The sequence below is a fragment of the Anas platyrhynchos genome, chromosome 2, assembly GCF_047663525.1.
Source record: "Anas platyrhynchos isolate ZD024472 breed Pekin duck chromosome 2, IASCAAS_PekinDuck_T2T, whole genome shotgun sequence".
Classification (NCBI taxonomy): Eukaryota; Metazoa; Chordata; class Aves; order Anseriformes; family Anatidae; genus Anas; species Anas platyrhynchos.
In genome coordinates this window covers 24,235,863-24,251,508 of record NC_092588.1, presented here as the reverse complement: position 1 = coordinate 24,251,508, position 15,646 = coordinate 24,235,863, and the positions used below count along the sequence as shown (strand labels likewise).

At 47.7% G+C, this 15,646-nt stretch overlaps 1 protein-coding gene across 1 annotated transcript; it reads right to left on the bottom strand.

Moving 5' to 3' along the window:
• Positions 1-4,615: 4,615 nt before the first annotated feature.
• Positions 4,616-5,992, bottom strand: LOC113842553 (GSK-3-binding protein-like). Its single transcript, XM_038175305.2, has one exon. The coding sequence runs from the start codon at positions 5,912-5,914 to the stop codon at positions 5,267-5,269; it is 648 nt and encodes a 215-aa protein (XP_038031233.2). The 5' UTR covers positions 5,915-5,992; the 3' UTR covers positions 4,616-5,266.
• Positions 5,993-15,646: the final 9,654 nt, after the last annotated feature.

The following is a 15,646-nucleotide window of genomic DNA, read 5'->3' as shown; positions in this document are numbered from 1 at the left end:
AACCAGGGCAATTGTTGTGATACAGACCGAGTAAGTCTCGACCTCTTGTGGCAAAATGCTTTGCGCAGCAAATACTTAGCATTAAGCCAGCCAGCATCCATTTCCTCTAATTAAAACTTTTTCATCCTGGTGCTGTTTCATCACATAATACCAGGTGAAAAATGTATTTCTTTAATTCAGTGCTGCTCCTGAAACTGATGCCATCGAGCTGTATAACTAAAACCTCTCCAGACTGCAAAATCAGCCAGGGCTCCCCTTTGGAGTGGCGGCTGATGGAGCAAGCCCTGCCACATGCAGGGGAGATGTGACACCCCTCCAAAAGCCAAAAGCAAGTCTCTTTATTCTCTAACTTACCCCTTGGCTTCCAACTGTAACAGCTCCAGAAGTTTTTGCTGATTTTTTTTTTTCCCTTACCTTTCCAATTCGGGCTGGAATTGAAGGTATCGTTAAACTTCTTCACATGGCTCAGGAGCTTGCAGCCTTTCTTTAACACCTCTTCACAAAAGCTCTGCCAAGTCAGTGACTGCCAGGTGTACCCAGAGACAAGCTTTTTTGTGGTTTCTTTTGATCACTGATGTCCTCGTGCCCACAGCAGCGAAGGGCACCCTTAGCTAAGTGCATTACTCCACCAGACACTGCCAGATTAGGTCACGGGAGGCAAAAATAATACAATTTGGATCCAGGATGTTGCAGAAGGAACAGCTGATTCTGGGTGCCTCTGAACTGATGAAGCCTGGTTTCCTGTAGCTGCCCCTGCTGTGGATCCTCTGCTAACGTGGCTGGTGCAGCCCCTCTCCCTCTGAGGGCACCGACTCCTGCTTTTCTAGAAGGCTGCCCCTTGCCACAGGACTTGCAGGATGAGAACCCCACAGGGCCGACAAATTTGAGGTCAGCCTCACAGCTAAAGCATCATTTTTGGAAGGGTGGCAAGAGAAAGCAAACAAACTGCATTTTCTCAGGAAAAAATAAAAAAATTGCCAATGTCATTTTTGCATTGCTGCAAAGGTATTGATGTAGGTGTCAGCAGGGTAAGTGGTGCTTTCCTGCTACTTGTATAAAATACATAAAATACATAAAAAGGACATTCCCACAGACGTGGACAGGAGTTTTTCTGTTATCTTCATCTGCTCATTTCACTGCAGCTGGGATTTCACCCCCCATTTCTGCCCTGCACCAAACCGAGCACCAAAGATATTTGCAACTTGCCCTCCAGCTAACATAACGCACAGTTTCTAAGAAATTAAACAGATCTGGGCTACCGTGAAGTGACTGAGCTGCAATATTTGAAGCCAAGTGGAGATGCCAGTCGAAAAGTACATGCCAAAAAAGCAACCGAAGAGACCCTACTTAATATTTAGGAAAAGCAATGCCATAGAAAATGGCATGGGAAAAAAAATAGATAAAAGTGAAAGATTACAACCACAGAATGATGGCCTGAGTGAGAGGAGAATCGTGGGGCCAGGGAATAGGTGGGGGTGAGGGATGCTCTTTAGGTGGTCAGGGAGAGGATGCTGACACGGGGAGCCAGCCTACATCCACATCCCTCATGCCTCCTGCGAGATCTACATGTTACCTTCTTTAAAATCTTCTTTAAAATCAGATTTTAAGGGTGCAGGGCAGAGTATCCACTCTCCTGCCATGTTTATTATGCCAAGTGCTACAGCAACCTGATTTTTCCAGGAGTCTCCAAGTCTCTGAGTTTTGGGCAAGGGCTCACGAAAACGCTTGTTCAGCCATACAGGGGGAACTCCGGAGGAAGGAGGCTACGATGCAGACAGCTGATGGAAACGCTGCGGCAGCCTCGTGCCGTACTAACCTAACACCACCGAGAGGCGCACGGAAATATGAGATTGTTCAGTCTTTTGTGCGTTTGCTTACGAAAATATTCAAAACCAGGTCTACCCCAAAATTATAGCTCTCCTGCCCCCTCCCCCGTATGATAGACATCTTCCCAAATGCATGGACATATCATTCCTTACAAATATCTCGGGGTGTTATTTCTCAGCCTCAGCTCCTATGTGACCTGCCATAAAATCTTGGGTTTTAACATTTTTTTTTCCTCACGAGATGGAAAAAACAAGGGTGGCGATAAATCTTAGCTGCATGCCTATTATGAAAATAGAATTGTATTCCCCATTTAAAGCTGAAGCAAATTGTATTTTCACTTACTAATGAGGATAATTTAAGCATAGTGTGAAGGCCACATGTAGCAGGCACCCAAATTTGCTTTTTCCTTCCCCAGAAACCAAGCACTTGGTATGTGAGGACAAGGACAGACTAAATGTGTTAAGGAAATAATACGTTTGCAACATAAACATGTAAAGCTCGCATAAATGCTGACTTCACTGTTTAACCTTTTTTAATTCTGCTCGGGCAACAAAGTCGGGGATGCCTTTGACATCAAGGTTCATTTCTGTTGTTCTGGTCACACAACGTGGCACACGGCCGCACAACAATGTTGGAGAAACAGAATTTGCAGTGAGCCATTGGAAACCTTATGGCAACGTTTCAGTCGGTCCAACGTCTTGTCAAACGTGGCTCCCACAGCCAAAATAAGCCCCATTGGATCTGTTTCCTCGCACAGAAGTGACAGCTCTGCTTTGAACATGACAATTTTCAGGGCTCGTCGGGAAGATGCTGGCAGAGGACGTCCGCCCTGCAAGCGGTGACGGTGCAGCAGTGAGTTATGCAAGTCAGATCTGAAAGGAGTGCCAAAAATCCTTTTACCAAATCATCGCACACTCTACATAACACTTAGCTCACTATAACCCTTTTCATATATACATCTCCCAGCCCCTCACAAAGGAGAAAGTAAAAGCTATTTTAGAAGTAATTTAGGAAGCTTAAAAAACAGCCAGTCACTGTGAAATTTATTAGCATCTTTTCTAAGCCTCACTTCAACTGCCAGTTTATTGAAAAGTGTTATTCTAGTAAAATCCTTAAAAGGAATGTCTCGGGGCTTTCAATGACTACAAAGGACACTTGTAAAGTTAGCTGTTCTCATTAGTATACAGGGGCTAGGATTTGTCGAGGGGGGAAGGAAAGGGGGGAAAGAAAAAAAAGGGGGGGGAATGCAGAATTGATGCATAATTATTGGTGGTAAAAAAACTGGAGCCAAGCACGGTAGCTTTCATAATTTCGGCTGACAGCCGCACACACGCAGCTAACCGTAGTTGTGTAACTCCTCGGGCTCCATCAGCAACACTGGGTTTTGAGCTCGTTTCCTCCAGCTCTTTCAGGGACGATAATTAAACCGCTCATCCTCGAGTTCAAATTCACCGTGGGCACAGCGAGGGCGCCTATCTGCTCGAGCATCTGAAGGACGCATACGAGAACAACTAGTTTTTTAGTTGTTGTTGGCTAGTGGTTGGATCTGAGGCTAAGGTTTGTTTTTACATTCTCTTGAACTTTATTTATTTTTATTTTTCTTTTTTTCCTGGAGTAAGAAGGAAACAACAGAATTTCAAATAAAAACTCCTTTGAAGCAAGGGCAACCTACACGGCGCGTTATTGTATTTGAGGAGAAGAACTAATGACAAACCTAAAACCCCATTCCGAGCCGTGCAGAATGCCACAAAAGCAGCCTAAGTTATGAGAGAAAGGACTTCAGATGTTAGTAATTAAGGAGGCTCTAAAATGCGCTGAACTTCTTCCTTTGCATCTCACAGGCTTTGATATGGAAAAACTGCATTCTACTTATAAATTAGTCAAGATAAAGCTAATAATAACACCACGTACTCCTCCTAGCACACAAGGAATTCGGTGAAACGCTGTAAAATCCTTCAGCGCCAGTTTTTATCAGGAGCTGGCCGGGGAGAAAGCAAGCTAAAATATGTAGTGCATTTGTCAGAAAACTAATTGCACAAGTAAACGTAGCTGCTCGCGCTGCTCTCCTGGACAAAGGCAAACATCTTCCATTTTCTTTCATGTGGGATTGCTACCTTCTTCAAAGGAGAAGCTTTTACCTCAAATTGAGTGGGGGCTGGGAGATTGTTATGCTCCGGTCTGTCTGATGTGTTCAGTTCTGATCTCGAAGCCCGTCCTTTGACTTGTAAAAAAAACTAACGCAGGGTTTCGCCAAGGAAGCCATTCAGCACGGGTGCTGTGACCTCATCGACATCAGCATCCAATTCTACCAACATATTTTTAATAATTTGCCCTTATTGATGCACGACTGACTGCCTAGACCTCCCTCCCCCCTTTTTATTATTTTTCTCCCTCTCCTCTCCCTGAACAAATACAAACCAAATAGGTAACAAACCCCAGCTCTGCTCCTTCCCCGGCACAAGGTACCTAAATTTTGCTCTCGGAGCCATCTGACTTACAAATTCCGACAGCCACATTCCCGGCTGCTCGAAGGGGCGTCTCACGGCTCGCGAATGAACGAACGCTGCTGGCAAACAAAGGGGCTCAGTTGCATCTCCGTGCATTAATAACCGGTGTCCCACTGCATCAGACGATGCGGATTGTCGTGGGGGATTTTTTTTTTTTTTTTTGTGTCTGCAAAATGGAGATCTCACAACCGAAAGGAGATCAAGGGAGCATCACCCACGTAGTTTTGTTCACACGCCCCGAAATCCACTTCCCCCGTAACAATGAGACACAGACCCCAAAATAAAAACAAGACCACGTTTATTCAATACAGACAGGTTAATTAAGACAGTAAGTCCTGTAAATCAGGCACAACATTTCAAACGCTCCGGTACGAAGTGCATATATTTAATCAACAGCTGCATCTTGTAGTTGAGCCATTGAGTTTGCCGGGGAGGGGTGGATTTGTTTTCTGAGGTTGTTTTTTCTTCTTTTTTTTTGTAGAAAAAAAGAACTTGTTTCGGCTACCTTAGGCGAACAATGCATCTCAGGCTCCATTCACTCCTCAGGCGTCACAATTATAAGTCCAGCTGCCTTCCAGCTCCGATATTCACATTTTTTTTAAAAAAAAACAACTGCTTCATACAGTCACGATGGGAAAGAAGGGAAAAAAAATATTTAAAATAAAATTAAAAAATAACAACAACACCCGGCCAACACTCGGGGGAGGGAGCTGGGCACCCCCTCCCCCTCTTTCCATAGGGTTTCCACACGGGATTATTGCAGATGGCTCTGGCCGGAGCGGGACCCCGGGATTTTGGGGGAGAGGAGGAGGAGGAGGAAGGTGAGGAGGAAGAGGAGGAGGAAGGGGGGCTCAGGGCTTCACCCCAAGCCCCCCAGTCCCCCGCTGGCGGCTTCTCCTGCAGCCCAGCTCGCCCTGAGGGGGGTGAGGGAGCTACTGCAGGGCCCGCAGCGCCTCGCCGTCCCCTCCGCTGGCCGCCGAGGCCGAGGAAGCCGAGGACGAAGCGGCCGAGGAAGAGTTGGAAGCCACCACCGCCAGCTGCAGCCGCCGCACGGCCTCCTTGATCAGGTTCCCGGACAGGATGAGCTGCTGCAGGAGCCGGTGCGGGTCGTCGCCGGCCTCATCCTCCGCCTGCCCATCCGCCGGCCCCTCCGCCGCCCGATGCTGCTGCCTCTGCTGCTGCTGCTGCTGCTGCCGCCGGGGCTCCTGGCTCCGCCGGGCGGCTCCCCGCAGCCAGCCGCGGCCGCACAGCTGCTTGGCCCCGCGGGGCGGCCTCCCGCTGCCGGCCAGCCGCGGGGGGGGCGGCGGCGGCTCCACGGGAGCCCCGCTGCTGCTGCTGCCGCTGCTGCCTCCGCTTCCTCCCCCTCCTCCTCCTCCTCCTCCTCCTCCTCCTCCTGCTCCTGCTCCGCAGCGGGGCGAGTAGGGCGCGGCGCGGTCTCGGGCGCTGCCCGGCCCCGGGTGCTTGCAGCCGCGGGGAGCCCGCTGCTGGGCGCTCAGCTGCAGCACCTCGCCCAGCTTGGCCACCAGCGCCTCCACCTCCTTGGGGCCGCCCGCCGAGCTGGGCAGCGGCCGGCACGGCATGGCGGGGACCGGGCTGAGGGGAGCCGGGTGAGGGGAGGGGGGGGGGGGACCCGGCCCGCAGGCGGCCGCGGCCGAGGCTGGCGCCCGGCCCCGCTGCGCTGCGTTTGTAAACAATGGGTGACGCGCCAGCCGCGGCGCCTCCCACCGCCGCCATCTCGGATAGGGGGGGGACAACGTGAGGGGGAAAAAAAAAAAGGGAGCCGCCCGCTCGCCGCCTGCCCCACGCTGGGTGAGCCGCGGGGTTGGTTTCAGCCAGAAGGTGAAGGGTGGAGTGGTGGTAAGGGGGTGTGGGGCGCGGTGTGGGGTCGTTTTGGGGTGTTGGAGAGCCCCCCCCCCCCCCATGCGGAGGTCGGTGTGGAGCGGCCCGCGTTCAAACCCCGCAGCTCGGCGCGGGGCGGGGCCGCTGCGAGTGGCAGCGGAGGGCGGGGAGAGGCTGAGGCAGAAGGGGGGTGGTGGGGCCGGGAGGGGGGGGTGCCGCCGGTCGCCTCAGGACAAGGGGCCGGGCAGGGCGGGGAGCCGGCGGGGGGTTGGTGGTGGGTGTAAGCCCCCAGCGCTAAGAAGCAGCGCTGGGACTTCATTTTGCGTTATCCCAATTAAAATCACGCAATTATTAGGGTTGTACAAGCCCTCCGAGATCACCTGGTGCAACCATCCCCCTGCCACCAGTGTCACCACTGAGCCGTGTCCCCAAGCACCACGTCCAACCTCTCCTTCAGCACCCCCAGGGACGGGGACTCCACCACCTCCCTGGGCAACCCGTCCCAGTGCCTGACTGCTCCTTCTGACAGAAATGTCTCCTCATTTCCAACCTGAACCTCCCCTGGTGCAATATGAGGCCATTCCCTCTAGCCCTACCACTGGTTACCTGTGAGAAGAAGCCGACCCCCAGCTCCCCACACCTTCCTTTCAGGTACCTGCAGAGAGCCATCAGCAGAAGTGAAGCAAGGCTGCACTGCTGCCACCCTCCCAGGCTTCTACCCATGGTTTGTTTGATACCCCAGGCCAAGACCCACTCCATCCTGGGCCATCCTCTTCCCATCCCAGCCTATTTTCCCCTGCCACCATCACATTCAAGCCAGTGCCAAGGTCTCCGTGAGGAGCCTCAAACAGCATTTTCTGGATTTCAAAACATTACGAGCGTGGGCCAGCATGTGCTCATTCATGTGTCTGTGTGGTAGGAACGGCCTTGAAACCAGCGGAATTGCCGGGATAATGGAAATAGCTCACACACATAAATAACTGTTATCAGCACCGGGTCCCCAGTTAATAAGTAAACACTTGGCAGAGGAGAAGGAATGTCCTTTGATCTGTTTGCCGATGCTTTTCGGAGCTACTTTCACTTGCTGGATGAAATGAAAGGGACTCTGTGTGTGTGTGCACGTGTCTATGAATGGTGCCTGTCATGTGAAAGTGTTACTGGTGGCTTCAGCTTAGATGTCCAGCTCCATTACTACACGTCCAGGCTGGATTTATGTGAGCCGGGCACAAAACCATGCGCATTGTTTATTCACATATCTTTAACGCACTGCTACTTGCTTATTTTCAGCACCCTCTGGGTAACAGGCAGTTAGAGCTGATCACGTTGTTCCACAGATAATAAAAACGTGGGGTCTTGTTTCCCCACGTCCAAAGTGCTTTAAGCAAACGCTTCTCCCATTATTCACTAACTCTGCGGTGTCTTTTCAACTGGAATAAAGAAGGGCCTACACAGATGCAGCAGAGGGATCGACTTCAATTGCGAGGGAGATCTATATTCAGAGCACTTCTGAGAAGGTAATCTGGTATTCTGTACGAGCAAAACTGCAATAAGCCGGTACAGCTTATTCCAGCCTTTTCTTCTCCTCCCACAAAGCAAAATAAGCTATACCAGCAAAAGCTCAGTGTTGCTCGTGATTACATCTACACCTGGGGCTTTCATGAGCCCGGCAACGATAATCACAAATCGCACATCATTGCATCCCCAGCCGACTGCAGCGCTGGGAAAAGTTTGCCGTATGGAAGAGATCACTGCCCAGATAGGGAGATCAGAGCGCAGTCAGTAACCGAATCCCGGTGTCCTCAGATCTTTTTTCATGCTAAACTTCTGCGAGGAATGATTGACAATCGACTGAGTAAGTATCTGCCGAGGAGTTCAGGCTGAACCCACTGCAAATATTTACACTGAATACTCCTAATCAGGGCTAATAGTTTTCCCACCTCAACAAAGCGAGTGTTGTAAATTTGCATATTTTAAGGAGTTACCATTAGAAGGGCGTTGCAGCTTGCATTCTCCCAGAGGAATTCACCAACCTCAGCCTTTATTTTGGAATTCTAACTGCTCTCTGCAAGCCAGGGTGAAGGAAAAAAAAAAAAAAGAGAGTTTAAATGCTGGAGAATACAACGTGCCCCGCATGGGAGCTGGCTGGTGTGCTTACATGGGAAACCTGTGCCAAAGTGGGCTCAGCAGGACTTCGCTTTGTGCTCCCTTCTGCTGGGTGGATCTCTGCACCCAGCAGCCTCTCTGGGGTTAAACCCAAGCCAACTCCAGGAGCAAGGTCTAAGCTGTCAACAGCCGAGATCAGATGTTGGTGGCAGAAATCACTACGGCGGTTTATTAACCGTGAGCTGTTTGCTCGTGCCTCTCAGCCCGTGGCAATGGGAACAACATAAACAGTGGGTTCTGCAGTAAAGCAGCTGTCGTGCATGTATGTGCCCTGGTGCAGACCTAGTGAGTGTAATAACAGGGCTCGCTGCCAGGTAGAGGATGGGGCTTCCTAAGCTACAAACTTACTAAGAAAAACATGAAGGGTAAGAGCAGGTTCTTCTAAAAATAAAAGGGTGAAAACAGTTCATAAACAGCTGACAACATTTTTCTGACCACTAGTGACATTTTTTCTGAGGGGTAGTTTGAAGGTCACTGGTATTCTGCATTTCATTTTTATTTTATTTTATTTTATTTTATTTTATTTTATTTTATTTTATTTTATTTTATTTTATTTTATTTTATTTTATTTTATTTTATTTTATTTTATTATTATTTTATTTTATTTTATTTTATTTTATTTTATTTTATTTTATATTATTTTCCTGGGATTGATACACTTCTCTGTACTGTCTGCTTCTGCTGCGGGGCTGCCAAAATTACGACTGCAAACTGTTGTCTAAGTCACCCCATTAACAAGACATAACAGTTGCAAACAGCACCCGGTTCCTTCCCTTCATTATTATTGCCCGTATGTACTCTCCCTTTATATTTATCCATTCACATTTTTTAGATATCAGTCTTTAAGATATTTTTAGAAATACTTGACTTTCAGATATCTCTGGCACTGCTTAGAATCAGCAGGTTTCATAAACAAACACTAATTGTGTAAATTATGTGGCCACCAAGAGTTTTTACATAATTTTGCAGGGTTTCCTGAGGACACGTTCTGCTTCAGAACATAAAGGTCAGATTTTATACCTTACCTCCTGTACTGATCCTGACAAGGTGGACAAGTGGGTGTGACTTCTGAGCTTTAAACCTATTAAGAACAAACAAAGAAAACCCTTAAATCCCTTGAATCTGCAATCCGGTGTAATCCTGGCTACGTAAGTAGAAGTCCTTCCACTACATGTATGTGTTTGGGATCATGTCTATGTTCCAACCAGCCACACAAAAACAACAACCCAGCCGCCGTGGAGCGAGAAATAACGCTGAATTTGGGCAGGTGTTTACGTTTCCAAACCTTAGGCTGGGGCTGGGCGATCTATGAGCTCAGACTTTGGTGTTGGGTGTTAAAATAAATCAGATTGATAAGTTCATGGAAGAGACTGGGCAGTGTTGCATCATAATGGCCAAGTATTTATAGCGTTGTTTATGAAACAGTAAGAGGGCTTTGAACTCGGTGAACCCCGGGACCAGGAGGTCCTTTCTAGCCCTTTGTTTCCGTGGCCGTTTCTCATGTCTTTTATTTCCAACAGAAACTTCTGTCATATCTATTAAATATGCGGAGCTTCTCTCCGTAACAATAGAGGTAGTGCCCATGAGTGATGCTTGTGCAGAGTAAATTAATTTCCTATGGGCGCTTTACAATGCAGAACGGGGAGAGGCCCGAATACCATCCAAATAAGAGGAGCCGAGATTCCCAAATCATCGTTTTGTAACCTGCATTTAGAATACATTTCCAAGAACAAAAGACATTCCTTTAGAAACAGCTGAGGTTGCTAAGTGACACAAATGTATTTACGGTGTCATAACTTGCAAAATCCAAACACATTAGGGCAAGGGAGCTAATAAGCAGAAATGTCACCGACTCCCGGTAAATATAAATACGTTGGCCAACACTTCTACATGGGTTTGGGTTTCCCGGTCGGAAACCTTGATGGAAACAGAAAACGTTGCTTGTTTTTGAAAACGTAGCCTTTTGTTCTTAGGAAATTCAAATATGCATATTTTGTCACAACACAGGAACCTCAATTCAGACCTACAGGATTTGTTTTTCTTGTATTGTTTCTGCTTATCCTCGCCCAATTTCCTCAGAAGTCTCCTTGAGGGATGCAGCTTACCAGCAGCTATAGATGCAGCCACCTGTGAGGCTGAGTTGCTTCTTTCTGCTGAAGTTTTGACTGTTTCTTACATCTTTTACCCACAAAACCATTAGCATTGGGGTGAAAAGCTAAAGCTGGCACCTTCTGCTTGCCTGCTTACAGTGCCTGGCAAACCAAGGTGCTGCATCCCAATTTGTCCACACACACGGGACGAGCATTTTATCCCCTCTACAGGGGACCACAGGAGCCTGATCCTTCCCTTTCCCTAAGCTACAAAACCTCTTCTTCATCTTCTGATACACACAAGCACCCCTGGGTCCCCTGTGCCCCAGATGTGCAAACGTGCCCGGTGTGTGGGGATTGCTTCAGAGCAGCGCGTGGAGCCACCTGGTTATTATGGGCTGTCGAGTTGCCTTGCACAACAGCCTCTGCTAGTTCAGGAATGAGGCGGCAGGCGTGGGAAAGGAGCCTTCAGACACCTCGGTGATGCACCAAACTACGGGGCAACCAGGTCTTTGTTTGTTTATTCAAATAATTGACTCGCTTCCAGCTTTCCTAATAACCGGAATGCATTTTTAGGGTGACGTTATATTACAAGCCGTGGGCCGGCGCGGTCTGCTGTGTGGGATCTCGTAGATTTTCCACATACGCAGCTCCTGCGAATGATTTCCATTTGTGTGATCTTTTCAAATATTCAAATGCACGAAGCAGAGCTGAAAACGAAATGTTGAAATATTGAAACCAGCCCTGAGATCCCACGGAAACAGACTTCTGCGACGTCTCTCGACGAATCCCAAAGACTCAAAAGGAAAACCTCATCCACGTTTTCGTCAAAATTCCCTGCACATTTCGGGACCTCCTGACAAAGTGCCCATGCTTGCTGCTATACCTGCAGCCCGTAATTGTTTGTTAACCAGACACGTCTCTTGGCAGCCCTGTTAAAACAAGCCTATCTACGGTGAATACTGAAAAGCCACAATCAATAAACTAGTATATAATGATTACAAGTAATGCGTCTCGCTTGGCGGGTAGGCCAAAAAAAAACAGAAGGAAAAAAGAAAAGAAAAGCCTCTTGTCTAATTGTGCTTGAAGTAGACTTGTCTAAAATTAAGGGAGCACTTGTCCCACAAGGACAGGAGCCAATTTGGTGGAATCAATGGAACCTGGGTACGCCTGCCAGCTTTCTTCTTTCAAATCCCTCCTTCAAGCATGCTCTGGACACTAAGGCATTAGAAAAGATGAATGTTATTTAGAAAGAAACACCGAAAAAGAAAACAAGGCACCACCTGAGATCTGATAACCCCTCGTTGTGTTTTGATCGTGTAATTCAGGGCTCCTGACAAATGCGATCAGCCCTCGGATGAGAAACATCCTGGGGCAGCTGCTCTGGGCACAGGCACGTTACGTTTCCTCCTTTCTGCTCCCTGGCTACAGCTCATCACATACCAGCCCTCGTGGTGTTACTAATGGCATCCCCAATTCCTCAGTTTTTGTGCTTGTTCCGGCCAGCACTGCGATGCCCACTCATTGTACTTAGTACATACAGATTTTGGTCCCTATCATGTTTCTCTGCAAGAGCTGGTGGTTTCCAAAACATTTTTAAAAACACCAAACTTCACATCCTTTTTCCTAAAGCCTTATGAGCCCCTCAGAACAAGACAGGGAGGTCCAGCTTCTTGGAGCACCTTCCTTTTTTCCCTCTCAAAAGCGATGCCTCCAAAAGCCCAATACCACCAACCACCTCCCTGTTTAGCTAACACAGTCCTTGGGATCTGTTTGTGTTCCTTTTTTATTTCCTTTTTTTTTTTTTCATTAACTCTTAAAAATCCACAAACATTTGTGAAGCAGTGGCTTATTTCAGCCTTTTATTTTCACCCTGGCTTCTTATTTTTTTCTTGCAGACACCTATTAGGTCAGCCTGGTTTTCCCTTATTAAATCAAGCCGGTGTGTTTAGACAGTGAATTTCCCAACAGCCAAGTCAACAAACAAGATCCATAAATTATTACCTGGTAATATTTTCCATCACATTAGCAACTGTGTTTTCCTCTATATTTTGTTTAGAGCCGCGCTCACCCTCGGTGGATAATGAAAAACAGCCCTTCAGGTTGCAAACCTTTCAGTGTTCAGCGTCCAGCCTAATAGACTTCATGAGGTCCTTGGGTGCTATTATGCATGCATAATTTAGAGTAAGCAGCACAGGTCATGTCACTTAGCTCCTTCTGCTGTAGGACTCTCCAGGATTTGGGGAAAAAAAACGCCCCGGCTTACAGTAAGAGACACGGAGACATTCCTGCCTTGTTCACGTTTCCTCCCTGCGGGGTCCTGCTGAACCGCCACAGCTCGCAGCCCAGGGCACCAACGTGGACTGGCCGGGATTTTAATTTTCCTTTATGGCAAACTTGGACCTGCAGCAACTGCGAGGCTGCACGGGAACAGGCTGGGCTGCCCCTGCGGTGGGAAGAGGAGGCAGAGGGAGAGAGGCTGGGCTTTTCCTCCCCCCCTGGGAATTAGGACGCTGTGCTCTGGTCAAATGGACACCTGGAGGTGAAGCTTTAAGGTAAACAGCTACAGGAGCTACCACATCTAACGTGATACGAATTGTTCTCGTTGGACCCTCGCTGTAGCTAGCAATCAATGTGCTTCCCTCTCTTTGAAGACATCCACCATTTTGGAATAATTCCCTGCCCTTCCCTCCTGCTAGCTTTGTTTGAATCAAGAGCAGCAAAGCAAAAATCCTGCCAATTATGAAGGATCTTTTTCAAGATTTTCCAGCCAGAGAGCAGCAACTTCATCGCATTAGTGTGTGTTTCCTCTTCCCATCAGCAGCTGGCACAACGCAACGATGGACATTTCGGTTCCTGCACTCCAACCTTTTTGCTGAGAGACACGACTGTATTTCTGGGCTGCGAGTCATGGGGCTTCAAATGCTTTTTTGTTGGGAAAATTACAACTAACCCTCCCCAGGCTTCCCTCACTCACTTGTTGAGCACTGACGACATTTGTTGGCATTTACAAGTGATCTATTTGCTCCTGGGGTAGAGACTTCGAGAACACTTTTATATCCTTGCTAGGATATAAATGGACACTTGCAGCTTCTGCTGCCAGGAGCACGTCTTTATACCTTCACTGATGTCTGGTGTGCAGCTTCTGAGTGCAATCTGTTTAGTACTGACACTGCATTAGGGTTTCTGACCTGCTTCAATGCCCACGTCGAAGCCCTTGCTGTTGTGCTGGCAGAACTGCGCTAAGCCGCGTGGTGAGCCTGTGAGCTGTTCCTTAAAAATACCTCTTTTTCAGGACTTTTTAAAAGCGATGGATCGGCAGAAATGAGCAATCCCAGGGTGGGGAAGGGCAGGGCTGAGGAAGGGTGATGGGACAGGAGCGATTAGAGCCAGCTTCACCCGTGAAAACTTCACAGGGTGAAACCCCAGGCTGAGATTTCTGAGGATCTTCATGACTCTCAGCAGCCCCGTTGCTGCCTGCAGTATTAATTCTGGACCAGGATCCCTCCAGGAACAGGGGAGGGTGCTTGGGATGGCGTAGGACAACCAGCAGCATTCAAATAGGGCAAACCTGTGCTCACAAGACCGAGTAGGCAACAAGATAGGCTCGCTTTAATACCAGCCTGCATCTTCCTGTTAGCCTCGCCACCTCAAATCAAAAGCAACCACAGGCTCCGACTTAATTTTTTTATTTTTTTTAATGTAGGAAGGATTCCAGTTATAACCGGAATAGGTTATAACTCAGGTTAGCTTTGCTGTGAAATTAAGCCCAAAGAGCTTGTAAACAGAAGGTCCTGACTGCAAAATTGATTTAAAGCTTTATAAAGTAGGATCTGCTGGCACAAATCTACTCTGAAAACGAAGGCAGGACCCCGAAGGCCAACATTTCTAAGGCAATTTGTCCGAGGAAAAAACACCCTTTTTCAGCTAATGAACCATTTTACAAAGCACTTAATACTATTAACTTTCATTACAATTTTCCTATAAAACACACATTAGATCACCATCTTCGGCTAGGAAGCCATCGCCCAAGTTAGGTATCACCGGTGTTATGAGCTCATTTATTTCAGAAGTTCCCCCATTTGCTCATTTCACAAATTTACCCAAATGAGCCATTTTGAACAGTCCCTACTTCAGTTTTGTGTTTCTTACTGAATGTCGAGATTCAAGAGGAAAACTCTCCGCCACGTCTGCCAAAATCCATTGTTGTCACAGCTTTGGTGGGTTTTATTGCTTTCAGTTGACTAAGGTAGTCAGCTGGGCAAAGCGGTGGTAAAATCAGAAGTTGCAACAAGGTTTGTGAAGAGGCAAACTTATAAATGAGCAGCAAAGCTAGGAAGGAGAGCAGCGAGGCATAATCCACCTATATACTCAGAACTAGCTGGTCACACTTGATGCTCTTATCCCAAGAGGTCTTTTCCAACCTAACTTTTCCAACCTCGTTTCTAAGAAACTACCTTCCTTTTACCTCAAAACCATGCCACACCTGAAACCTACCCACACAGCAGAACAAAGATAATTTTAAAATATATATAAAAAAAAATCCCATGGCAGTTTCAATTTTTGATGACTTTTTTTTTTCCATCCCAGCTATCCTGCTCCTCATACTCACGCATATTCTTGTTGACATTGGGCATTGCATAGCCCGGTACAGCAAATTGTGGTGCATCGGAGCAGGGATTGCACTGCAGAAAATAAAATGTTAATGATGATGATTGAGGCTTTCCTGGGATTCCCTTATGTTCTCTTATTATCACTGCTGCAATCCTTCAGCTGCTGAACTTCCCTTGGTGTGCTCATTGATGCCTCTGCAACTGAAGTGGTAGAATATTAAACTGAAGGCGGCTTTTCTGGAAGCGAATGTGAATCTAAATTGCTCTTCCTTCACGAAATCACTCTGCTATGAAAGAACTGCGTAGTCTAAAAATCCTCAGAGAAAAGCTCTTCTAAGATAAGAGAAGAGGAAGAAAGGCCGCGTTGCTCAATGAGAAGCCCTTCGACAACGACAAGCCCAGCTGGGTGACCACAGGGACGTTTCTCTCGGTGAGGTACCCCAGCTTTCACGGTGTTGCTCTGAAAGCCTACATGGCAGATGCATTTTTCTTCATAGAAAATACTCTGCCAGAGCTCCACAGCCATCTCAGTGCTCCTCGGGGAGTTTGTGTGCAGACAAGCCTCCGAAAGCCACGCGAGTGATGCAAGCACACGACCTGCAGAACG